This window comes from Aythya fuligula, chromosome 2 (genome assembly GCF_009819795.1).
Source record: "Aythya fuligula isolate bAytFul2 chromosome 2, bAytFul2.pri, whole genome shotgun sequence".
NCBI lineage: Eukaryota > Metazoa > Chordata > Aves > Anseriformes > Anatidae > Aythya > Aythya fuligula.
Window position 1 is genome coordinate 155,692,649 of NC_045560.1, and position 26,626 is coordinate 155,719,274.

At 42.4% G+C, this 26,626-nt stretch overlaps 1 protein-coding gene across 12 annotated transcripts in view; it reads right to left on the reverse strand.

Moving 5' to 3' along the window:
- Window positions 1–26,626, reverse strand: part of PTK2 (protein tyrosine kinase 2) — a 191,642-nt gene that overhangs the window by 96,477 nt on the left and 68,539 nt on the right. For all 12 annotated transcript variants that reach the window (XM_032180855.1, XM_032180854.1, XM_032180856.1 and 9 more), the window contains 2 exons: window positions 13,310–13,536; window positions 2,403–2,569 (listed from right to left, as the gene is read on the reverse strand). In XM_032180855.1, the coding sequence (XP_032036746.1) occupies window positions 2,403–2,569; window positions 13,310–13,504 (362 nt within the window). In that variant the 5' untranslated portion in view covers window positions 13,505–13,536. Of the gene's footprint in view, window positions 1–2,402; window positions 2,570–13,309; window positions 13,537–26,626 lie in introns of those variants that run through there.

Here is a 26,626-nt window from a genome sequence, read left to right on the forward strand (position 1 = left end):
AATTCAATAACGAACAAAACTCTCAGGCTGCATCTGGACGACCCCAGTTATTCTACAGCAACTGCATGAAATCGTCCTCAGATTTTACAAATGCTTCTGTAGTGCTAAACCTTGGACATCTCCAAGATAAGGCAGTATTGCCCAAACTGACATAAAGCAGACTCCAGAATATTTATTTCCCGAAAAGTTATCACAAACAAATAAGCACGCAGTTCCAATAATTATAACGCTGAAGACTTTTCGGCACCAGGACTGAGATACATTTGGAATTTTCTGATGCTAGGAGGAGCCATCTTCATTTCCAGAGATTAAAACAAAAGGGATAGAGAATATTTTGTCTGACATGGTTAGCTAGCATGAATATTCCCAAAGCGAAGGTGCAGTTAATACACAGCTTCAATGTGAATTTTAGTGCCCATCTTTGTAGGGAAAACTGAAGTATCAGGTCTCTACTGATTATTTTTTTAACCACAAGATAGTTCAACATTTGCTATCCCATCCAAAATACAAACGTTTTTTTTTTAGCAATGAGGAGGTCAAAGGAGTATGTAAAGGCAAACATGAGGGTGGGGAAAAAAAAGACTTGCAGTAAGCAGTGATTTCATGCTCATCTTTTGCCACGTAATTGAGGTTACCCCCTGGCAGTCTGGCAAAGCTAAATCGTGTGTGCTCCTGCAGCTCAGCTGCTTGCCATAGGGAGAGGGAAGAGAATTTGAAATGACAGCATTTTGGGCGACCTCATTGCCCTGCTGTCCACTATTATTTACTCTTCCTAAGCTCTAGCTACAGCTGTGTCATCCGAGGCAGGGCCACAGCCCTGCTGTTCCCCATCACTAACCCATCCTCTGCAGGTCTATAAATAGTGCAGGACGAGACAAGAGATGCCTACACGGGAGATGGATTTTACTCTGGAAACTTTTGCCTACGTCCTACTGACGAACGGTACAACTTCTAGCATCTGGATCAGTCCAGGAGAATGTTTGAGATCTTATTTCGGAGCACTGAATGTACAGCCCTTTAAATTTAGATAATTAAAAAAAATAAATCACACGAGAGGCAGTTATTGGGTTATTAATACTATAGGAAGCTTTTCATTTAAGACCCATCCCAAGACTCCTCTCCCTTAACTAATCTAAATATTTTTACAAGTACTGTCATATGATCTTAAACACTCTGTTTTATGGTATTACAAATATGACAGCAACGTTTTGATTATGCACAGCAAATCTCCACAGGTTTCAAAGGTATGTCAGCTGCATGTGTTCGATAAAACATAAAATGACTCCCTGGAAAGGCACTGAATAATTTACGTCTTATCACAGCTCTTTCATGAGTATTTTATCCAATTCCTTTCCACAAACTTCAAAACAATCATTTACCTTGGCTTTTAAAACTGATTAACTCTGCTCTGCAATGTGTATCATGTGAGTTGCACCACGTAATAAAAATGGAACTGGCACTTGTGTACACTATTTAAGAAATTTCAAACAGCATAAATAATTCACATCTTACAGGCAGCGTGACTCTCAGGGAAGGGATTCAGGAATCCCTTACTTCCCAAGCTGTGATTTCACAGTATTATCAATGAAAAATTTATTGTGTGGTAAAGAAGGAAAAATATTGATGCACATCCCAGAAAATAAATGTAACATCCCAGAAAATAAAATGTAACGTGCATAGAAGAGAACATGCTACATTTCTGACACCCAAGGTTTAAATATTTCTGATTTGTTTGCTGTGTGGAAGTCAGGACACTAAAGAGAACATATGAACTGTGACTTCTGCTGGTATATGAAGCTAACTCAATTCACAAGAAATTAAGACTATTTATGAAAATTCTGCAGAAGATAATAATTGCAGCCTTTGAAATAACAGCAACTTTTGCACAAATTGTGGTTATGAACATAAAACACGGTGAAAAACATGCACAAAACCCCTGCAACAACCTAGTAAACCACAATATTTTTTTTTTTAATTTATGTATCAAGATCTCTCCTTTTCTGTTTTAGAGGTATGCTTACACCACAGATACACTAAGATTCTTGTACTAAAACTTTAAGGATGACAACACGTGAGATGGGGCTCACTGGATGTATCACAGGTTTTGCAGACTTTCGGGACAAATGTCTGAGATTTCTGCCCCTACTTTATACTCCTCTAAATCCCAGGTTAGACCTATCTGTTCTCCGTTTGCAGGAAACCCCTTCCAACAACAACAAACATTTTTTTTTTTACCACTTAGAGCTCTTCAATGTGAAAACCATTTTACCCTGCTCCCCCAAAAGAGGATCTTCCTTAATAAAGCACATGATAGAGCTGACTTTTATGACTAGGCAAACACTCACAGGACTTGATTTTGACACTAATGTCAAAAAAATTGTCAAGAAAGTTTATGGCCTTACTTCCATTCTTCTGGAGGGTGGGCTTGTTCGAATTTCTCCCTCACATTGGACACCCCCATGTCCAGGTGTAGCCAGTGAACCTCCTCAGACTGCAGATGGCTGAGCCGCAACCCATAGCAGGCCACGTTTTTCACTTTTTGACTGTCCACAATCTTCTGAATTATGCCCTAAAACAGAGAAACACGCATGTTACAGCTTGTAAAGAGTGTAAAATAAATACATATTTAAAAAAAATCCTACAGTAAGGCTTTAAAATGTAACCAGGTCATACACTATACAAAATATTAAGCAATAAATCAGGTATCATCTTTATTAAAAATACTTAACATTTTAAGCTCCTGTTTAAGATAAAGCATTTACAGTTGCTGATGCTTTACTGGCACAGCTTCAGAAATCACCGCATAAAAAGGTTTCTATGAATCTTATCAGAATTAAGCCACTATTCCTTCTATGTAAAATAAAATAACAAAAACCAAACTATAAGAAGCAGATTTGTGGATGAAAGTGAAATTTATTTGTCCAAGAAAAAACATCATCAGCCTTTAAAAAAATCTGTCTACATCTGGAAAATTATGTTAGATTTTCACGCTGCTTAGTGCCTGAGCAGCCAGGATTTAAGCAGGTCACAGCCCCTTCGTTTCATTGCCCCCCAGCTGATTTGTTCCTGAGCTTCAGCACAGATCCCATACAAAATGAGGGAATTGACAATTACTGAAGAAGACCCTCAAAAAAACCCACCGAGGTAACCTTCCGAATTTGAGGATCTCCTGCCAGGGAGAGGATCCATGCAAAAAGCACCCAACAGCTTGTCTCTTTCCTTCCCAAATGAAAAGTTTAAGATGCGGTAACTAAAATCGAGATGTGTTAACAGAGCATGGATTAGCAACCTCTCAAGCGCCGTGTGCCGGGCTGTCCTGCTCTTAGCCAGATTAGAAAGTCAGCAGGAGACCAGAGCTGCAGCCTCACAGCCTGCTGGAAGGTAAAATGTGTCCCTGGCAGGCTGCAGAGCCCTGCCAGGGCTGAGTTCCCAGCTCAGCAGGAGCACGGGCTATCGCCGCTCCCAGGCGCTGCTTTCAGGAAATCATCGTCCTCTGCTGCTCACCCTGTAATGAGCTCGATGTATCCTTCTGAAAACGCTCGTGTGGGCATGCATGCATGCACAAATACACAGGTACAGCCACGAGCTGCTGAGTCTTGCACAGAATTTCAGAAAATGTGTAGGCAACAGGAAATTTTGCAGGAGCCAGGTGCGAGCTGTTAGAGCTGCTCAGGCAAAAGTTTGCTACACCATGACACTGTTTCCCCAAATTCATGAGTTTATATCCCAAATAAATCGTTTAAGACCTCGATTCTGCAAATTAAGCATGCAGAAAACAGCAAAAAATATCAAAGAAGCATTATATCTGAATAGAGGGGGAAGTTGCTACGTGTAGGAGTGGAACCATGCTTTTGGTGAGCGTGCCGGCGCATCTTATCAAACTGCAACCTTGGAAAGATCTTCCTACAGGAACAGAGTGCACAGTGAAATGCAAAATAAAACTGTTTAAAGCCTACAAGAAGGAAAGACAAAGTGTGTTGAGTAAGTTTAGACTGAGTTAGAAGCAGTGCCGTGAGCCCAGCAACCTGTCTCCATCCTTCTCCTCCTCCTCGGTACCAGCGGTGCCTCCAAACCCTTGTGCTCCTGGCCAGGAGGTGCCAAATCCTCACTGCCAAGTAAATTGCGAGGCTGATGCTTGCAGGAAGATGGACACAAACAGTGAAGTCTGTGAGATGCTTGTGGAGGGCTTTATCATATAGGAAGGATGCCTCAGAACATGCTGGACAAGTCAAGCTCTGGGAGCAGCCGCTACCTGCTGGCGGCACCACGCCGACAAAGCAGCGAGAGCTGAGCCCAGGAGCCAACCTGCTGGGACAAACGTCCAACCCAAATGAAAATGAGCTCCCTACAGGCTGGTAAAACCACTGAAGGAAGAACCACAGCGGCCAGGGCTGGATGCCCGGGGAAGAGGCAACACCAGACAAGCACACAGGCACTGCCCGAAGCACTCTGCCAGCCTCTGCCTATTTTTATCCCGAGGATTTCCTGCGCCAAGCCTCGTGTCATTCATCAGCCCTCAGTGAGACTCTTCCAATTCCTCCTCCGGTCTCTCCGTAAGGCTGTTAACTTCCTCCACTCTTCACCAACCGCCTGAAAAGGTCTCTTACCCAGACAGCGGGCAGGTTCAGAGCTGAATTAAAGGCACTGACCGCAGGGTACAAAACGGTTAAGTTTGTTTCTTGCCTCTATTTATGGCTCTTTGTGTAAAGGAGCAAATACTGCAGCAGAGTTGCCAGTATCCAGGGAAACACACAACAACCCAGCACTCTCAGAAGCCACAAAGAGAGGAACTTGTAATTTAACCTCTTCTTCACCCAGAGGGCTGTCTCTGCTTAGTCAGGGAAGCCTGGTATTTTGGCAGGCGTGCTTTCCCCTGAAGGGCACACCGCCAGCTCTTCCATGCGCACGCAGCCAGAAGAGATTCATTCATTCTCCTCGCTTACTGAATGCTGAGTGAGTAGAGGACGTAGCACGCAGCCTTTGGTTCTGGAAAGCCAACCCTTCCCATGTCTCTGGATGCTGTCAGTCCGTAGTGAAAATGGGTGTGCTTGTTCTTAACAGACAGCCAGGCCTGCTGTGATAAGAAATGGCTTCGGAAGGAAAAAAAAATAATCATTTTTCTATGACCATGAACAACCAAGAACACTGATGAGTAAGGTAGCTGACACCATGAGCATCTCAGGAAAGAATCAGGCTGGACATTTGAGAGCCTCTAATTTTCAGGTTGAGATCTCAGAAGGACAGAAGAAGCCAGCTATCTTCATTCCTGCCAAAAGCAAGCAAGATTTTCAAGCCTCTCTCCCTTTTACGCTATCACAGAATCATAAAGGTTGGACAATTCTAAGCCTATCACAGAATCAACATAAAAACACATATGGATTTTTAGTATTATTTATTTCAGCAGGGCACAATAACCCCTCTGGTCAAGCAGTTAGTACCACACTGAGAAAATAAATAGCAAGAGACCACGCTGCATCTCAAGAAAAAGTTGACTACCAAACGCTACGGAGATCTCAGTATTGATGGAAAGGGGTCAAGTGTTTGAAAATATAATCGAAGAACTACTATGTATACCCAGAAAGGAAGAAGTGATGCTTTATGTGTAACAAACACGTAGGTTTCTTCCTCTTTTTGGTTTAGGAAATCCCAGAGAGCTCATTCCACCACAGCCAGAATCAAGAAGCAGAAGTAAGGCAACGTGGTGGTCACACTGCTCAAAGTGCCTACAGCTAGTTAGCAGGGGAAACCTCTCAAATAAAAAACCTATTTGCTTCTTTACTTCTTTATTAATGTATCAGGGAAGGTGAATTTGAACCGTGTAGTTTCAAACGCCACGTGGAGCCTCCTCGGGTTGTGGGCAGCCTCCCTGGGCCAGGCTGAGGTGCCGAACAAAGCTGCTGCCATCGCTGCGGGACGGGTGACGGCTCCTCTGCCTCGCCAGAAGTATGCTTGGTGTTCTTCGCAGGCCTGGACCAGCATGCTTAATCAGCAGTTCCCAGACAAATAATTTAACTGCTTGAGCACCACACAATGGGGACTGAACACCCAGCTGGGCTACGTCCCAACAGTCTTTGAAGTGGAAGCGCTGCCAAAGAAATCTGAAGTCTCTGCAGGCTCGACTGCAAGCAGCTTTTTAGCTCAGGAAGCTCCTCAGGTGTGTTCTTGAGTGAAAATACACACAGGTAAGCAACATCAAAGTTTCATCCTTGAAAACAAACTCACTGCCCCAAAGCCATCCCTGATAGAAATACCGGTGGGAGAGCTGCACCCCAAGCAGACACCTACATCAAAAGAGGATTTTATCTGGGTGTAAGCAGGGTACCTGCATGGGCATAAAATCCTGATAGAAATGTTCGCTTGTCCCTTGTCACTCTCACCTAAACATAGGCCAACCGTAATGAAGTCACACGACTGAACGCAAGCTGAGTGCTGTTTACTGCAATCACATCGCCTTTAATTAGGTTTGCGGAGCTGACATTTACATCCCAAACAAAAAATAGGCTGGTACAGCTGAGCAGAAGAGAATGGGAAGCCCTTGGAGGAATTTCCTATCAGTAACAGGTGATAGGTCACCTCTTCCCTCCCTTTAGCCCAGAGGGGAGGCAAAAAAAGCTTTTTCTACAGCTAGCAAACCGGGCAGCACTAAGATTTATTCCTTCAACCAAACAACCCATGTATTCAACACAATTAACTCGCAAAACAGATTAATATTTGTCCTCTGTTAGGAGGAAAAAGTGTCCAAAAATTGAACTGACAATACGGGCTAGTTAGGAAGCTGTTGAAAAGATCAAGAGAGGCCAGAGGAAGGCTCACGGCGCAGGATGATAACCTCAGCTCTTGCAGCATGCATCAATATCATCTTCTGCTCCTGCAAACGAGTGAAAATGAATTGCTTGCTTGTAAATTAACCAAGCTGATGTGCTACTATGAATAAATTGAGGTTGGAATAATGCTCTCCCAGGGCGACTACAAACCTAATTTCCCTATTTAGCAGGAAGGAGAAAGTCTCCTGCACTAGAAAAAGTCTTTAAGCGGCACCTCCTACACAGGGACACAGTGTTAATGTTTGTGAGGCTCTCAAAATATGTCAAATGCTATTTATATATCGCGTATTATCATTTCTGGTGAGAGATTTATATGGAGAGCTTAAACGAAGAGCCGAACAAAAGGAAATGACAAAGCTCTGGTGCAAGTTAATTTTAAAATTTCCATAAAAGAAAACTCCAGAACGCCTTCGCAAACCAAGTTTTGACCGAGCATCACCCCCTCTGATGATGCTTGCCCAATATTTGAACAGCAAAACCCACACCTCTGTTTCTAAACACTGTCATGTTGCTTCTTTTCTCTCTCTCCCCTGCACTGATCCCACAAACACGTCCCACAAAACACGGATCACTCATCCCAAGTGCCAAATAATGGAGGACCTCTGGGCACGTGCGGATAAATGCACAGCTGGTACCTTTCATCCTAGGATATCCAGAGCATCCACAAGTAAAGCAGGCACTCTAAAGACCAAAGGTGGTTTTGTCTGTTACAATTAGTTTGATTATAACTTGTATACCTTCATTTTTTATGCTGCTTCCATTTGCAGGTCTGTAGTTGTGTTCTTGATAATTTTTTTCAAGTTCTCAGAAGCAAAGTTCATAGTAATTAAAAATACAACTATGTCTTCTCATCTGGTGCAATGCAGGTTGGGATACAGCGGAGAAGAGGAAGATAAAACAGTAAATGCTACTTATTTTCTAGCTCCTTTGCGACACCAGGATGGATTTTGTTTACTTCTACACAGATGTAATTGATGTTAGGAAGTAGTGTGCTTGCTCCAGTCCAATTCTACTACGTCAGAAGGTTCCTGTGGCTCTAAGCACATGTATTACTGTGTATATATGGCAATTAGATTCAGATGTGTAGCCCTTGCTGCATGCAGCAGACTTCTACCAATCAAAAAATCCTCATCTGGCACAGTTCTCAGTCCTGCTGGTGTTCACAGGCTCTTTGCCCTGAAGATGAAAGGGCTTTTTCTGTGGCCAACCTGCTAGCCCCATACCACGTTATCATAAGAACCTGTTAGAAAAGAGAAACCTACTAGATAAAACCTACTGTGTAACACATCAGCAATTTCCTCTACAGGTAGCAGTAGATAAATTAAATTAGAACAGCCTTGCAGCATGCCAAATCCTCTAGAATTCTTCAAGGTACCTGCTTGGTTTAGGTGGAATATATTTGGCCCATCCAGCAGCTGGGAAGCCACGTTTCTGGCTACCTGGCAGTAGCACCCTGGTAGCCCGTCGGGATCAGTATCACTCAGACCAGCTCTGCTCCAGACTAGCCACAGGATCCGCTGTCTTTTGTCCATAAATCAAGTCAAAATAAGGTGGGTTACAAAATGGGGAAAAAGGCTTGAAGGACAGAGAGGAAGGCAAAAGGGTGCAACCCTGGCTAGAAGCAAGTCCCACGGACTGAAGCTTGACTGATATGCCTCTAATTCCCTCCAGATAGGTAATATCCTTCTTGATGTGTGGTTGGAGTCCAGGAATGCTGCAGTGGATGATGAGGGATGCTCACAAAAAGCTCTAACAGCCTGTTCCCTGGTGGTGCAGTCACTGCAGACCCGAGCAGTGCCAGCACCAACAGGCATTTCCTTTCGTCCTACAGCCCTCTCAGCTGGGTCCGTCTGCAGGATGATGCAGCTAACAGGACTGCAGGGCTGATCTGGGTTAGAAACGCCACTAAAAGCGATGTCAAAGTGAACGGACTGAGCTTGCTTGGAAGGAAACAAACCTGCGTGACAATTCAGGTGTGATGCAAGTCCGGCAATAACCTGGTTTGAGATATCTGGTTGTTATTTCACACAATCACAGAATCACAGAATTTCTAGGTTGGAAGAGACCTCAAGATCATTGAGTCCAACCTCTACCTAACGCTAACAGTCCCCACTAAACCATTTCCCTAAGCTCTACATCTAAACGTCTTTTGAAGACTTCCAGGGATGGTGACTCCACCACTTCCCTGGGCAGCCTGTTCCAGTGCCTCACAACCCTTTCAGTAAAGAAGTTCTTCCTAACATCTAACCTAAAACTCCCCTGGCTCAACTTAAGCCCATTCCCCCTCGTCCTGTCACCAGGCACGTGGGAGAATAGACCAACCCCCACCTCGCTACAGCCTCCTTTAATGTACCTATAGAGAGCGATAAGGTCGCCCCTGAGCCTCCTCTTCTCCAGGCTGAACAAGCCCAGCTCCCTCAGCCGCTCCTCGTAGGACTTGTTCTCCAGGCCCCTCACCAGCTTCGTCGCCCTTCTCTGCACCCGCTCAAGCACCTCCATGTCCTTCTTGTAGCAAGGGGCCCAAAACTAAATTTCTATGCACATAATGCCACTTTCACCTCTCACAACTACTATTCACAGAATCACAGAATCGTCTAGGTTGGAAGAGGCCTCCAAGATCACCTAGTCCAACCTCTGACCTAACACTAACCAGTCCTCCAGTAAACCATATCCCTAAGCTCTACATCTAAACATCTTTTAAAGACCTCCAGGGATGGTGACTCCACCACTTCCCTGGGCAGCCCATTCCAATGCCTCACAACCCTTTCAGTAAAGTTCTTCCTAATATCCAACCTAAACCTTCCCCGGCACAACTTTAGCCCATTCATCAAGGATTCCTGAAGGAACCTTTGAGGGCTAGAAGTTGAAAAGATATAATGTATGTGAACTAGACACCTTTGGGGTGGGAACGAACTGCAGCTGACCAAAAAGCTTTGTATCTAGACCCACTCACACCCTTTTCAATGGTTCGTTTAACAAAAATCCCCTCTTCCACCCCCCAAACTGCTAAATGTCAACAACGCCTTCATTTCTCCATTCAGTAGGGTAGTTCCAACTTTTCTTGAGCCACACCTGGAAGGAGAAAGGTGATTTACTTGTGACTGCTGATCAAGCTGTGGTGGCACTGCTTGCATTCAGGGCACGTTGGGACCACTGAAATTCCGTTTCGGCAACAGCCACCCACTCGCATGGCCACCCGAGGCTGTGAACAGGACAGAGCGTGCCCTGTAAATCCATTGTTGGCAATATCCTCGTAGACAACACATCCTAACACAAATAGGCAAGATAAACAACCTTCCTTTCCCTGCACTGCAAATACAGACATTGGCAGTAGGAGAGCAATGGTTGCACGTTCAGAAAAAAGCACTTTTTGTTTTGGAAATGAAGCATGTCTGGAGTGTAAAACCAAGGAAAAAAAAAAAAGGAATAAAGAGAGCACGCCAGTTCTTTGAAATCCAAGGAAGCATTTCCAAGAATTGAAAAGCTGCCCTTCAATCCATTGGAGAATACAGACTCATCGTTCAGAGCAAACAGCTGTCTTGGAGGGACTAAACCCATCCAGAAAAAACAGAGGTTCACGGCCAGGATTTCATGACCGAGGATTTGCGTATAATGTATACAACTAAAGCACTGCTTCCACTCTGCTCTTGAAAAATCAAAAGAGGGTTTTCCTCACTTTTTTAACCACCAAGCACATCCTTTCCATTGACAAAGGCAAATTTGACTTGGTTGGAAATAGATGTTACAAATCAGGAAAGAAACTTCAACACTTACTTTCCCTTGGTGTTAGAACACTCCACAAAGACCTCCGCTTTACCAGCAGAAATACTTTTTTTCTGGAGATTTCAGCCCAAGTTTAACTTCCTTTGAATACTGGGAAGGTTCCTCGGCTATCATCCCAGTAGCCACACTAACCAGGGAGAAGTCTTAAAAAACAAACAAAAAAACCACCTTTTTTCCCCCTCCTCTTTTAACTGCAGAGCTACCTCAAAGATATTGACCACTGAACACTTTCAAGAGTTCATCAGAAACAAGCCAAATACCGAAGCCAGCACCAGTCTCCTTCCCAGTTCGCAATTCAGAAGGAACAGAAGCTCTCTTGCAGTCAATCTCCATAAGAGAAGGAAAAAAAATAATGCATAAACACCTTAAAGACTATTTTCATCTTAAATTATTCAGCCTGGTTGGACAGCAGTCACTTCAATGGAATGTAGGCCTGTACTCCACCAACGGTTTACTGTTTCTAAAATAAGTGTCAGGACGTGGTAACACATCAGTGCTAAGTCATTACTACAGAGTACCTGCACGTTTCCACTGTCACTGTCCCAGTCTGACAAAATAAAAGAGCCATCGTATTTGTTAAAAGAGTAAGAGCGATCCCTTCACCTGCCCAAAGTACATTCTTCTGTCTTAGGAAAGGAGAACACAAAAATAATGTTATTTTTTAGAAACAAACATCCAAAGAAATGTGTATGTATGGAAAGTAAAAATTAAGGGAAGCCTCAGGTTACTGGTACTTGTCTGTTCTTTTAAACCAGTTTTTTAAAAATAATATGACATGTTTGTGCTCAAAACAAGGATATGTTGCTCTGCAAACTGAACTCGGCACTGAGCTTCTTAGTGAGTGTAAGTTTTGAAGCCCCAAAGCCCATAACCACAGGTATTTCTGAGTCGAAGAAACCAGAGATGTAATCTCTGCTTTTGTTTTGCAAGTTCCTACATTCTCCCTTGGAAAGATAACCTGCATTTCAAGTACTGTATAAAGAACCTTGGACTTAGATTCATGGTAGAGGCTTGCAAATAAGGTTAAAAAACGGAGACAGTTTTCCTCCCTTCGCCCATTAATACACTTTATGAAATTAATCAATCATATTGGATTTCTATTCAAACTAATCTACCTACGTCAGGGTGTAAAGACGTTTCAAATGGCACCCAAAAAAACCTATTTAATGTAAAATAAGTGTATGTTCCCGATGACAATGATTCCCACTGCTGTATGTCTAATTTGTGCGGTCACCAGGCTATCCCTAAACACAGATGGGAGCTTATTCAATTGCCATTAGGCAGATTCTTTGATGATCACCAGCGAAAATCCTTGAATTTCACAGGTCTGCAATCCCTGCCACAAGACTTACTCCACTGAGGCATGCTCTTAGGTCTTTTCATACACAGTGATGCTAGAAAGTAGTAAGAAAGGAAGAGCGAGCATTCAAATTTTGTCTTTTTTCCTAAGTTTTCTCTTACACAAAAGAAATTTGTGTGGTCAGTAGGAGACAACATATCTCCTCAGCTCTGGCAGTCCCTTTCGCTTCAGCAGATTGGAATTGTGTCTCTGAAGTGGGATATGAAGTACTGTACAGAGGACACAAGTGACGGATGGGAGGAATGAGCAGGTGGAAACCTGCTTCTACAGCAAGAACATCACAGGAAAAAAAACAAACCCATACACCACAGACCACCAGGCAAGACTGTTATTGGACAATAACTAAAACCAAGCAAATCATGAAATTTTTCATGATTTATCAGATTTATTCATTTTTAAGGAAAATTGGTATCATGAAAACATTTGACCAGTTAAAGTGAGCTTTGTTTCAGTACCACAAGACCCCAATTGTATGAGCAAGTGTAAAAAATGGTAAATAAAAGTCTCCGCATAGGATTATTGACCTGCACCTTCCACACAGTGCTGCTTAACTTCCCTCTTCTGAACAAACATTATTTTCATGCATATGTGCATTTCCACCTATCTCAAAGATTACAGATACTTAAAGCTATCCTTCAAACAATCCCAGCCTTGTATTTTGTGTAAGTTAACTGAAGGACTACACTGTACAAATACAAGCAGCAGGTGATTGCCAGGGTGAGGAGGGGAGGACAAAGGGATGTACTGCTGGGACAAAGGGCTCTGATGCAAAAACTTCAGCTCAGTTTCCCCACATTGGGAGGAAAGACTTTCCAAACAGGGATGAAAAAATAAAAAAGACAAAGAAAACAAAAAAAATATGTACATTTGAATTTGAAAATTACATTTGAACACAGTAAACATGTAAAAACATTGAACTTAAAAAAAAAAAAAGAATATGAAGAGAGTAATTTAATGCCACTTTTCTCTTACATTTCCTCCAGTCGCCACAGAGGATTTGGGGGAGTATACAGTGATAAAAGTCAGTTGACATAAATCAGGAGTGGTACCTAGACTGGTAACCAGTTCTCTAAATTTCAAGTTTCTGTTCTGCAAAAATGGGAAGAGTTCTTATATTTCTTTAAGGTAATACACAACCGTTTAACAGATATTTTTTTTTTTTTTAAGGAAAACTGGTACCATTTAAAGCCTTCTCTGAAATCACTCACAGCACACAACTGGTAGAGATTATTTGAAAATAAACTGTGAAACTTGTGTGTGTCTGTTTCTGGACTTCTGCCTTTTGGCCATGAAGTTAACATTTAACCTGAAGATGACATGAGAACGCTAAAGCCAGACTTACTCGGACATCAGTAGCATCTCCATGCCGGATATTGCTGGCCCACGTTGTCGGCTCACTGTTAGTTTCGAAGTAGTGAAAAACCTTTAAGACTCGCTCCATGGACCCTGGGGAACGCTCCATCCCAGTACTGAGGTGTGTCTTTGCACTTGAACTTGGTGTATGATTCAAGTTTGGATCGAGGTAAGCTGCCGCCATGGTTTTGCTAGATGCTAGGTATCGGTCATATTCTAGGAAAGGAAAACAGAAAGCAAATTAATTTTAGTTATGCCTGAATCTTACGCTGAGTCAGACAAAATATTTACTGCAAATCCAACAAAACTCTTTTTTAAGGGACATTTAATTGCTCTTTTGGAGTCCCCTACTAAAATAGTTATGCAAATACGAATGTAAAAGAAATATTACCGGAGAAACAGCAAGCCCCGGCAAGCAAGTGTGTCTAATTTCCATGATACAGTTAACACAAGTGGCATCTTTGGCATCACTTCTTCCTTCAGTTTCTCAGTGTCTTAACCCAGCCCTCCACCAAAAACCTTCAAAACCAAATACGGCCTTCCAGTTTTAACAGGAGGTCTCATCCCAAAGGTCTCTCGAGTTTACAACAGCCCAAAGATCAGCATCAGGAAACCCAAAAACCAAGTCATCAAACTGAAGGCTCTGCACGAAGAAGCTGCACACTGACACAGCCTCTCCAGTTGAAGACTAGGGGCTAGTTTTGTTACCCACTAATTTCGGAGTGATTTCCAAGTCTGGTGGCAAAAGGACTACCGTACGAGTCTGCATCCCAAAGAAGAAAAAGATTGCCTCTTGGCTACTGCTGCAAATTAATCAACCATGAGCAGATGGTGTCTGAGAAATCAATACAAAACGAGAGGGTAAAAGAGAAAATAATCCATCCTTCCTTGCCTGATGCAGCCTCAAGAACCATCCCAGCCTGATGGATGGAAAGAGCAAAGACCTGTGGGGCTCTGCTCCAGGCTGACAGGGCTTGGACAAGCACATTGAGATTTCTGTAGAATCAGAGTGGTTTGGGTTGGAAAGGGCCTTAAAAATCATCTAATTCCAACCCTCTGACATGACAGGGACACCTCCCACCAGCCCAGCTTGCCCAAAGCCCCATCCAGCCTGGCCTTGAACACCTCCAGCCACAGCTTCCCTGGGAATTATATATATAAACCTCCCCCTTGCAGCAAGCAGACAGTGGGGAAGCAATTTTCAAAATCTGGAGCTGAGTTTTTAAAAATAAACTTGATCTTTTGGGCACAGCAGGATGAACGCCTTTCTGGTAGTAAAGCTGAGCTGGGAAAGGGGCAGAAGAGGTGAATTCATGTGTTTTAAGCAGTACTGTGGTCAAATTGCTGAACCTTAGCTTGCTCCACTGCAAGGCAGAAGGCTACAGAAGGCTACAGCTCAGCTTTTAGGGTAGCCCTTTTTAGTTTTATAGCACAGCATCTTGAATTAGCTCTTCACAGAGCAAGAGCAGCAGAAGTGGGCAGGCAGGGGCAGGAGGGGACACCCTGTCCCCTGCATCAGTTCTCCCCAAATCTCAACCCACAGCCAGGGTTTGGCTACCAGGAATTCAGCACCGGCCCTTATCAAGGCTCGAAATCTTGAGACTGCAGATAACACAGTTTGCTAGAGGCTAAAACAGGGCTTGAAGTCTAACAACAATGTTAAGTGTCCAAATTCCTAGCCAGGGTACAAGATAAAGGGGAAACAAACAGCCCATCTGCACAGTGTGACTTTACCTCTACAACAAATAGTTGAATTGTGTTCGTCCAACAGAGCTGTAAGAACTTGGAACTGGCAGTACTGGGGCAGACAAAAGCCCTCCTCCGCCGTCCTGCCCTCAGGGGATTTAAGAGCAGGCCAACAAGACTTCTCCCAAATATTCCCCATTGCCTGAGCCCTGAGGGACTTCCCGTACCTGCCAGCTGCCAGCTCTGCTTTCGTAACCCTCTGTTGCCACAGTGCCTGAAAATTCAAGAAGCTTTTAGGAGCTTCTGAGCTGTGCTTTATTGCTCTCTTTTCTAGCAATCAATACAAATGCACTAAACCAACCCCATGTCCATTTTAAGACCCGTCCGCCCTGTCCCAACAGATAAAGATCCCAAAATGCTGGGAAAACCTCGGCGAGGTTACTCGTGGGTTTTCCACACTGAAGGAGCCGGCATGCTGTTTCCATAAAAACCTTGATTTGGAAGTTGCAGCGGGTATAAAAATCTTCTCTGTGGCTGACTGAGACCAACACAACGTCACGCAACGTCACCCTCCACGCTCCGACCTGCGAGGCTCCTCTCCTGTAATGGTAAAATGGCCTCAGCTCCTGTAAAAGTGCCTCAGTCTCTCCTGTAAAAGTGCCTCAGCCTCTCCTGTAAAACTGCCTCAGCCTCTCCTGTGATCGTAAAACAGCCTCGTAAAACTCCAGATGACTGCAGGCTGGGGAGCTGCATGAGGACAACTCCCTTGGACAAAGTCCTAATGGCTCTCATTGGTGTAACTACTAAGAATTAAATAGTTTTCTATTAAGAATTTATTTTTCTGCTCAAACTTGGGCCATGTTTAACCCTCCTCCATTACGTTCTGCCTCCTTTAAAACAAGCTACCCTAGCTCAAAGTCACTAGGAAAAATACTGTGTTACCTCAAGCTTATGCACACAAACTATAGAAAATTTGACTGCAAACCAAAGCAATGTATTTTTTTAGTAATGATGAACTAAAAGAGCTCTTGTTTTAATATCTATGCATAGTATCATCAACTTAAAGGACCTATTTATCGGGTTTTATTTGGCAGAAAAAGAGTAGGCAGAAAAGCTATAGGAAAAAGCAGAAACAAGCATTGTAAGTGTCTAACCACAGATTTATTATGGACAATCTATGGGACAATCTATGTCCCTTGGGAGCAGCAAACAGAGAAGTGAAAGACATCAGTTCCTATATACTGAAGTGCACTTAGGCAGCATAATTTCACTGGGTGGGGAAAACACAACAACAGAAGGAATTCCTTCACATTCATCACAGTGAGGGCAAAATCTGGAATCCAACATGGGACCAACCACAGCAGATACAAAGTATTGTCAATTTTCAGTGTTTCACAGGATAGGAAGCACTAAAAGGTAAACCAACCTCCTTCTCAAAAGCAGACAAACATTTTTCCTCAAAAATTTCATCATCTTTGGGTTCTTTACAACTTCTTTTAAAAATCCCAATGCTTACTTTACGAGGCAGCAGAAGAGCAGTAACTTTGGTAGCTCTGAAGTTACAGAAACACATACTCTGTCTCTGGTTATGGACCTATTAATATTTCCATTAAGCCCTGCCCCTGGGTCTGAGTTTATAATGTGACTGTAAAACTTTGCCCCTGGCCAAAATTCTGTAAAACATAGCTGCTTGTCATGTAAGGATAATTAAACTACTATTTTACAAGATCTGCTCAGTTATTTAAGATACAAAGAGAAGAGGGATTACAAGACCAGGATACCTCCTTGTGCTCTTCTGAATTCAAACCAGATCAGTTTGTAATCCTGCCATTACAGACCTCGGTTTAAAAGAACAGTATCAGTTCTCTTGGTATTAAAGAACCAAGCAGGACACTATTACGGAGCAGAAACAAGCTACAGTACACACAGAGACTTAATTCTACCAGGTTTTATTGGATATTGTGGTGATAAAAGAGCAGGGGCAAGCCCAGTGGTCTAAAATCAAGGCTGGTCAAACTTGTTTGTATGCAAAGTCGTGCCAGCTCTCCTTGTGCTTGTCCCAAACTAAACACTACTGACCTCCTGGTGCTCACACATTACAAAACACTCTGCTGTTCCTTGGTACTATAAAGACAATTTATTCCAAGCTTGGGGAGAGGAGTGGAGCAAACCAGTCCTGGCCTGCTGATACTCAGTGGTTCTGCTAAGATGCTGCAGTCACTCCCCTGAGCATCATCATCCTGACAGCTTGCTATCAGAGTACCTGACATTTAGGGAAATAAACAGGAGATTGTTACATGAGGTTAGAAGATAAAGCCTTTTTTTCCCCCCAAACAACTATACTTTGCAGCAAGAAAGCACTGTTGACCTTTTTTTGTACTTTGCTTTTTATACCATTCAGTTTTGAATGGCAGCCATTGTCATTACTCACATATCAGCTACGTTAGGAAAGAATAATCAAAATCATTTTGTCAAAACCCCCAGAATTATGAGGCAACTAATTGAATTACTTCTGAATTTCTGTTTGCAAGTCATTTGCTGCTCAGCCTAATTCTTGCTGACATCTCACCAGCACTGCGCAGCCCCACATCTGATGACTGCAGCAGGAGCAAAGTCAATATTATGACTTTCAGTAGTACAAACAAGCAAAGTTCAAAGTCACATTTCACTACCAGCTCTGAGTACTCAGAAACTAAGTCACTTCCACCGATGAGACAGTCAAAAAAAAAAAAAAAAAAAAAGAAAGAAAAAAAAGAGGTCATAACAAATGTTTAAATCAATTAATTAAGAAGTGATTAGCACACTGACAGAAAAGTTAGTGTAGTCCCATCGGGGCAATCTTTTCCATGCCAATAACGTCTTCTATATTTGACAAGTTACCGAAAATAATAAAATAAAATAGAAAAGTTCCTCATGCTGGTGTTGGCAGATGGCCATCAGCGCGGTGTCAGCAAGTTTGCCTGACAACGAACCAGGCCGGAATTATTCACACCGTGACTTCACGTTGTCCTTTGAGCAATGTTATAAAACTTCGGGGCACTTCCAATCTCCATATCCTGATCCCCACCTCCGGCCTGAATGCAGCCACATCTATGAAAATTTCTTGCCACACTTCATCAAAACTAACTTGGGCTGTCGCACTTCAGGCCTACAAAAGTAACTAGGCCCAGAAGAAACCTCCCACTACAAATAAATCCAGAGTTCATTTCGTTCATCGGTCCTGGTGTGGAAATTCTACAAGACTTGAAATACTGTTAAAATTAATACTAAAGTTGGACTTATTAAAGTAGGCTTATTAAAAGGAAGGAAACCCCTCAAGTTACTTGCACCCTCAAGGAGCAACACTGCTTTATCGGACTGACACAAAGCCCTTTTTGGCACAAAATGCTGAACAGGAGGTGCCATTTAAATGTAATACAAAGATTTTATGTTATCCTAGGGGGTGAGCACTGGTTTGGGTTGCCCAGAAAGGCCGGGGAGCCTCCAGCCCTTAAGATGCTCAAAGCACAGCCGGGCACAGCCCTAGAACCTGCCCCTGCTCAGAGGGGGCCTCGGTTTTGCGATTCGGTGAAGACTGCATTAAGAATTCCTTCCACACTCTAAAATCCTAAATTATCCATAATGTGCCTCGTATCAGACAGTAAACATCTCACAAACATACAGCTCAATCCATTTTCACAGCTTGCATTAAATCCTGCTGGAGCTCACCTTGCAAATATTACCTTGTCTATCTCAACCTGACAGAAAGTGAGGATGTTAGGCAGAACTGTAAATATTTTCCCCGTTACAAAGCTTGTATTTTTAGGAGTCTGTTAAGTTTTGCACACTGCTGACACTTGATATGCCACATCCTGATACATTTTTTTTTTTGTTGGTGGTGTTGTTTCTGAGGGTTCGGCCCGATGCTTGCTCTTGGACATAAATCAGATGACTCCCTATCTTACCAGTACCACACTCTTCCTAAGAAAACTGTCCTAATGTATTTAACAGAACAGAATGGAGAGGTGGGAAAAGCTGAGCTGTCAAATTGAACCCGCAGAACATGCATGTGCCACAGCAAAGCAGCAGCAAGCACACCAGGAGTGCAAGCACAAGGTTCTTCTCCTCTCTTTTCTTTTTAAAGTTATCTTATGCTAACTTCAAATTTTGCTACGGATTTAAGGATGAAACTTTGAAAAAGCTATTAAGAGTTTTCTATTTCAAACGGGATAAAACAGAGGAAGACAGCAAAAAGGGTATTTCTTCCCATTACATTCACTTTTGCCTTCAGAAAGTCAGTAATTTCAGCTATTTCCAAAAGTCACATTGGAAACTCTCTGTTTCCTAACGAGCTTATTTCTCTTGTTTTTCTTTCAGCTACTGTTGATGTTCAAAAGGAAAAAAAAAAAACAGCGATCCTTTGCTCCAGCTTTGGCACCTTTCGGCTACATCCACCCTTGTTGGTAAGGCTGCCTGTAACTACACATCCAAGAAGGCACACACATTTCCCTTGCTGCCTCCTCTCTGATCCCTTCCTGGCCACCACTCCCTCCCTCATACATATATTTATTTTAAAGTACATTAATTGCAGTCAGAAGCACTTATTGAGGCCCCCAGGTCAAAGTATAAAGCAGCCTGGCCAGCCCCATTAAAGCCATTTAAATAATGACTTCTTAATATCTATTTTAGTCCGAATTGACCCACTGAATATTTCACTTTATCAATATGAAATGGGAATATGGCCTGTGACTGACAAAATTCCTCACCGTTTTCTTTCCCGTAGAACACTGCCCAAGCACTTACAAACTCCAGGCCTCAGTTCAGTTCAAAGCAGAAATTTATAGTCCTTCTTCAAACAAAATTATGTATTTGAGCTATACACTGAAAAGCCAACATGGAAAGACAGAGACCAAAGTCAAAGCAAGTTTAGCAATGCAAGGTGCAAACGTACAAAAATCTATTTCAATTATATCAGTGTTTTAGGAGATTAAGTGTTCAGGGGAGCATGAAGAAGGAATTTGGAGAAAATGTAAACTACAAGACTCATATGAAATAAAGCAATATGACATCCTGTAGGTTGTAACACGAGGCAAGCATATCTCGACAAAAATCAATTATTAAGTATAAAAATGCCCTAAATTAATTGAAACAAGGGTGGATTCCATGTACAGCTGCTACTGGTGAACTTGTATTCAAGATTTGTAAGAACCTGTAAATCACCTTTGGAAAATGCTACAAAAGCATTCGTCTGTACCTTGGGAGAAAAAAGTAGGGAAAAGTTTTAAAGAACATTCACAACCAGCTGAACTATTTGTACTGTCAAACAGTAATTTTAATCTAGTAAGATGTCTTGCAATCCTTTTGTCTTGCAATATCCAGTATGGCACCAGTCCTAAGGCTCCCCAGGGATGAGTCCCGACATACCTTCGTACTCAGTTTAACCCAATTTCATTGCAATGTGCTTGCATAATCTGCACCACTCAGCAACTCCCTTTGGAGTTGGCACCAATTCCTAGTTTTAATGTGAAACATTTGATAATGAGGAAACATCATTTGTGCTGGGAATACAAGAAAACCAGTGTCTTTAATTAGCACAAGGTATCCAGCCAGATATTTGCTTCAGTTTTCAACAGCACTCTGAACATGCACTGCGGTCCCTTGGTACCGCAGAAATCCACGTAAACACTAATTTTCCTTTACATCTTCAATTAATGACCTTACAAATCTCTCTAGCAAGGTATACAAAATTATAATGAAGTTTCCTTAAAAGACACTGCTAAAAGTGAGCAGTAAAAACTGTTCTTCTAAAAAAAACTGGCAGCAGCCCTACCTATGGACATCAAAACAAGACTGAGAAGGAAACAATATGACAATCTTTAATACTACTTACTGAGTACTGCTCAATGGAGGCCCTACATAGCACGAGTTCTTCTAAACAGCTGCAGAGTAAGCAAATAGGAGCACTGAGTGTTTACTGTCTTTCTAGAAAACCAAATGCAAAGAATAAATTAGAATTGGTGATAATGAAAACATGTTTCCAGGAGATTAGGAAGGAGACATGCCTGAACCAGAGGCAGTTAGGGGAAGTATTAAGGTATTCCTGCTATGCAGTATCACAGATTAAAATATTTGGCTTTTGCTGCCATTTGACTCAAAACCTTCCCTTCCTAGTTTTAGGTTACAGCATGATGCCATCCCAGACCCGCACGTCACAACGTTCAGCTGCACAGCCTTTTAATTTTGGATCCCTTTTAATACAGCATTAACTGCCCCCACGTTATCTCCATTTTTCATGGAAACCAGAAGGGCACATCAGATAACAGGCACTGTAAGTACTGAAGGGGAACAGAGCATGACAATGGTCACGTTGTCGCGCTGTATGGCAACGGCCTGTTCCAAAAATCAATGACCTGTAAAAAGTTTTACTTAAGCCTATTCCAGCTCAAGTGTTTTCCAAAGCCAGTAATTACAGCCTCTGTTACATACAGAGAAAAGTAGGGACCAGACACAAAGTGATTCTCATTCAAGTGACTGAATGGCTGCTTAATGTAGGCCAACCATAAAAATCCTTCTAATTACGGCTTGCTGAGATGATACTTCTGTGCATCTCCACACACACAAGAAATATCAGTTATTTGCAGAGCTGTTGCTGTTGGAACTGCACATGTACCATGCGTCTCCTTACATCCTCATGTAAAACCCTGAAGAGCTGGGGAAATTGTGGGCTTCCCTTGAATCCCTTTAGGAATCAGAGCTCTTGGCTCCTCATCTTGTGCTTGAGGATCTAAGCCACTCCATTCTTCAGCTAAGGGTCCTTTTCTCCTAAAGTCTCGATCTATTGCACCCAAAGACAGAAGAATAAGCAGAATTAGGTTAATTAGTCAAAGAACAGGTACGGTAGCTTCTCAAGTTTGGCATCTGATCTAAAGATTAAGCACACTGCCAGATAAAAATTCCTCTAACAAAGCCTCTGAAAGAGAAACCTAATACTCAAGAAACAGTGGTCCGCAGAAGAAAAATTAGGGTTCAATTCTCTACAACAGGGATGATTTTGTGGCAATTCAGCCTCATCCTTTTGTTGCTTTAAAATGGATGAGATCACACAGGAACACCTCAAGAACACTCGATCATGATCAGGGGGGGAACTTGGAAGGGTCAGAAACATCAGGTAGTTGGGCTGCTGCAAATTTGGGGGAAAAAAATCATAGTAAAAATTAGTGTTCACACATTGTTTAGCAGCCCTAAGGAGCACAGCCGTAATGACAGAGCTATCAACACCCACTTATGTCCAAAGCCTGGTGTGCCTTGTCCCTCATCACGCCAGGCTGTTGAAGGACACGGGTGACAGATAGTCGGTGAGAGATCTTCATGGCCTAGGACATGCCAGGAACAAAGGCAAACCTGAAGAAACGACTGCTTACTTAGCAGGTTTCACTACCTCCACCAGAATTTGTTGCACCATTTTATCATACACCTGATCATAGGCAGGCAATTAAAAGACTCGTACGACGAAGCTTACTTTATCGTGCGTTTTGATTCCACTTTATTACTTCCTTGGAAACAATAAATCAATTCCCCACTATAACATAGAAATGAACAGTGCAATTTGCATCCCACGCTGACAATTTACGGAAACACCAGGTGGTAATAAATTGATGTTACACAGAGACGACACCTCCACAAGCCTCCATTACTCAGAACGAACAACCCCATCTTCCTTCAGTCCCTATTAGAGCAGGCAGGCACGTTAATGTCAGGGGCTACTTAAAAACCTGGAATTTTAAAAATGCTGAGTAGCACTTGGCCTGAGCACAGACCCTGTTACAAGAGGGTCCAGCAATGAAAGCATTACTTCCTGAGCTTCAGGAAGCAGGGAGTTTTTTTTACATATTTGCGATCCGTGCTCTTAATTTGTTTAAACTTCTTGTAAAAGTCCTTTGCTGTAGCTATGGAGAACACAGGAAAATAGAAACCTTCACGAGTGCTTTTGTATGTACAAAACATCTAAATTTCTGCACCAAATGAGAATTTGTTCAGTCTTGACACCCTCCACTGTAGAGAGGATTCATTTTTTCTCTGCAGGTTGGAGGAACGGGACCGTCGCTCCAAGCCCTATTTCCATGCTAGCTTTATGAAAGATACCACAAAGGAGTAAAATATTAGGTATTCCAACCAAAGGGTACTGTATTTCATTGCATTGTATTAATTTTAGCCTGAAATTGGGTCTTCAGGATATTCATAACTTGGAATAACTTCTGTCAGTGCTCACCAAAGGCTGGGGGTAAGTGGCTGCTATCTTTAGCATCCTACAGCCTCTCACCAGCAGAGAACCATGGATTAAATTTGTTCTATTTTAACTTCAAGGTGCAACAGAGTAGAAAAGTCAATGAGATTTCCACCAGATTTGACAAATATCCACGAAGTCTAAAAAAAAAAAGGTAACCAAGCAATTAGGGAAAAAGCAGCAATAGCAGTGTGAGGGGAATTAAAAAGGCTGGGACCCTTCAAGGTGTGAGGACAGGAGAAAGGGGACTGTCTCAGCAAATCTGTAAAGCTTTTGGGTAAATTCAGGGAGAATGGGTGCCTAAACAGATCCTGTAAGACTCCTCTGAAGTCTCTCATGCATCAATGGTGGATGCTGAAGAACCAGGAGAACAGACTGCAGATAACAGCCACCCTCATGTGGTCTCCTCAAACACTTACAGATGAGAGATGCTGTCAAAGAGAACAGTGAGCAAGATGGACCACCGATGTGATGCACTTTTTTACATTCTTAATGTCCATAAAAGCTTCACCTCTTGCTTCTACCACTGAAGCATGATCCCTGCTTCTTCCTTAAAGTTCAGCTGAGAACACAAATAACCAGACTCGCAAGCCTTCCCGTGCCTGACATTTCACAGACCGCATTTATCATGTCATTTGTTGCCAGTGAAGGATGATTATTTCCAGGCTTAGAAAAGGCTTTGACTGTAAGTCAGAAAATTAAATGAAGTCAAATAAAAATTAGACGTTTTTCTTGCATGGAACAATTTAGAAAAATCCATAAATCTGAGAAAAAAGCACATCTACTTGCCAGAAAACATTCACAACATATTCTCATCCTTACAGGGATCCAAAGTAGTATGAAAAAAGCAAAGATGCCCCATCACTCATTCAATACTTTCAGGTGTTTTGTTATTTTCTTTTTAAATGTCAAATGTTTGCAAGCACGGTTGAAATTCTCATGTATAGTCTGATGTTCAAATCTCACTACAGGAATTCAAGTCTTGCTTCTCGAATCTACCTCCAAAAGATGCTGCAGACAACAGAATTGATACATAATTATTTCTAAAGTGTATATATATATGTTTGTACGGATGTTTGAGCTCATTTTTCAGAGGAAAGCAAGTTGTCACCACAGGCTGCTGAGCCAATTTAATATAACCAATTTGTCCCTGCTGCTGCCAAAGCTGCAGAGCCTGCTACCCCCTTCCTCCCTGCCAAGCATTTCCTCATCCACGTTGCCTGACGAGGCAACCCTTGCTTCCCTTCTGTGGCCTCCTGTTGCTGCTTAAATGCTTTTTGAGCTGCTTTTACTTATTAAGACAGAAGAAATCTGTCCGGGCTTCTTCCTTCTGGTTTTGGGTTGTGTGTGTGTGTTTTTTTTTTCTATCTAAGTGCGGTGAAGTGGCTGAAAAAGAGCTCTAAGAAGCTCTGGAGCCAGCACAAAGTAAACAGCAAAAGCACATGGCCAGTAGTAGGGAGGAGGAGGAGGTTTCCCCGTTCTTGGCAGCTGCAAGCTATGTCGGCTCTTTGCTCTTCTTGGACTACACCTGGCTGGGGTGGGAGGAAAATAGCTAAGCAGGGGATAGAAAACATCCTCTGCACGCACAGGAGGGGGAGAAAAGTGAGGGCTGGATTTTTGTGAAACTGCTTTTTTCCAGTCCAGCTGCATGGATCGTTTGCAGTCCACACCTGACAGCTCTGAGCCCCTGACACTGAACTATTAAATTGCACTTGGTGGTACTGATGCTGGGGAGACCATTTACTCACCTGGGCAAGAGAAGTGGAAAAAGGGAGGAGAAGAGGCAGAGCTGGGAGGAGAAGAGGAGCTCTTCCATTGCAATGGTTAAAGAAGGCAGAAATATTTGGTTAAAATACTCATATTAAAAATCCTTTCAATGCCTGACCTACCTCACCACGAGGGAGTCCCGCTGATCTGGGAAGCTCCTGCCTGCATCTCCTTACCAGTAAGGATGGATGGCTCTTTAGGTCACCTACGTAGTCTCTACTGCCAACCCTTCGTACTGAAGAAAAGGGAACAGAAACTGCACAGGACTTTCATGTTCCATCTCAACTACAAATAATAAACTTACAGTTACAGCTTTGCTGAAATTAAGTTCTGTTTCTGCACCAGATGTTAAAGGATTGTAATGTAATACACTAAATCGTCAGAAATAATGATAGTAATTATTAAGATTGTTCTTATTAATAAGATTATTCTTATATTTCCTGAGAGTGGAGCAAGAGAAGCAATTTATCTTGTAGTTTTGGGGGTTGAAACTTTGGTAAGCTGGACAATTCTGGCTACAGCAGTATCCAGTGTTCTTCTGAAACACAAGTGTCTTATAAAAAAAATTAATAGATTTTGTAACATGCAACTTTGATGGTATTATAAAATGCACACAAAGCAAGTGCAACAAGATATGGGAAGTATAGTTGCGAAATACCAAATATATTCCCAAAAGTCCATCAGAACACCCTTATCTCTGGAAATTTTAACTCTTAAAAACTGAGGCATCTCCTGCTTTGGGTTCACATTCAACACTGCATGAGCTGAAGTCCTTGAGGGTACATGCCAGCAGTGCTGGCACTGAAGTTTTATCTTCTGACACATTCTTATCAAAGAAATTAACTCCAGGAATTTGGACGTGGGGCAAAAGCGGATGGGACTCCTGGGTAACAGGGCAGACAAGGTTTGTTTGCATCTGATAGGAAGCAGACAGGGACAAGCACCTGTAATTTGCACCCAAATCAACAAAACATCTGAGAGTTAACTAGCACAGTACCAGCTGGAGATATTCAGCAAGGGATTGTGATTTAAGAACATTGTAGAAGTGCTATGGTACCTTTTAAAAGTAAATTTTTGGGTTAGAAACCATTTGAACACATGACACAAAACAAGCAAGCGTTTGAAAGATGCCTGGCACAGTCAATGGCAGCAGGAGCACACCTGATCTCTAATTATTCTCAAGTAGTTTGTAAATGTCAAAGTATGCTTTAAAGATGCTCGGCATTTGTTTGAATCCGACTCAAAGCACTACGTCTTCATCAGCTGCAGGATATTTCCTGGAGCAAATGGGGTTTCATAGCTAACAGCCAGTCAAAGAGAAAAAAACATTTAAAATGTCACACACGCTGCTTAGAGGAACAAGGGACACCAAAATGGGGTGAAAAGCAGCAAACTAAGGTTTCGGTAGCCACAGAGCCTATGGTCCTTCTACACAAATATAAAATCGGAGACAGGGTTAGGAAGATTTACTCCAAAGAAATGCAGATTATTTCCACACTCCAGGAGAAAATTGGTTTTACCTGCTTTAAGGAGTGGATAGAAGCTCGTTTTGCTCATGTAAAGCTGAGTCCAGACCAGGAAATGTAATGA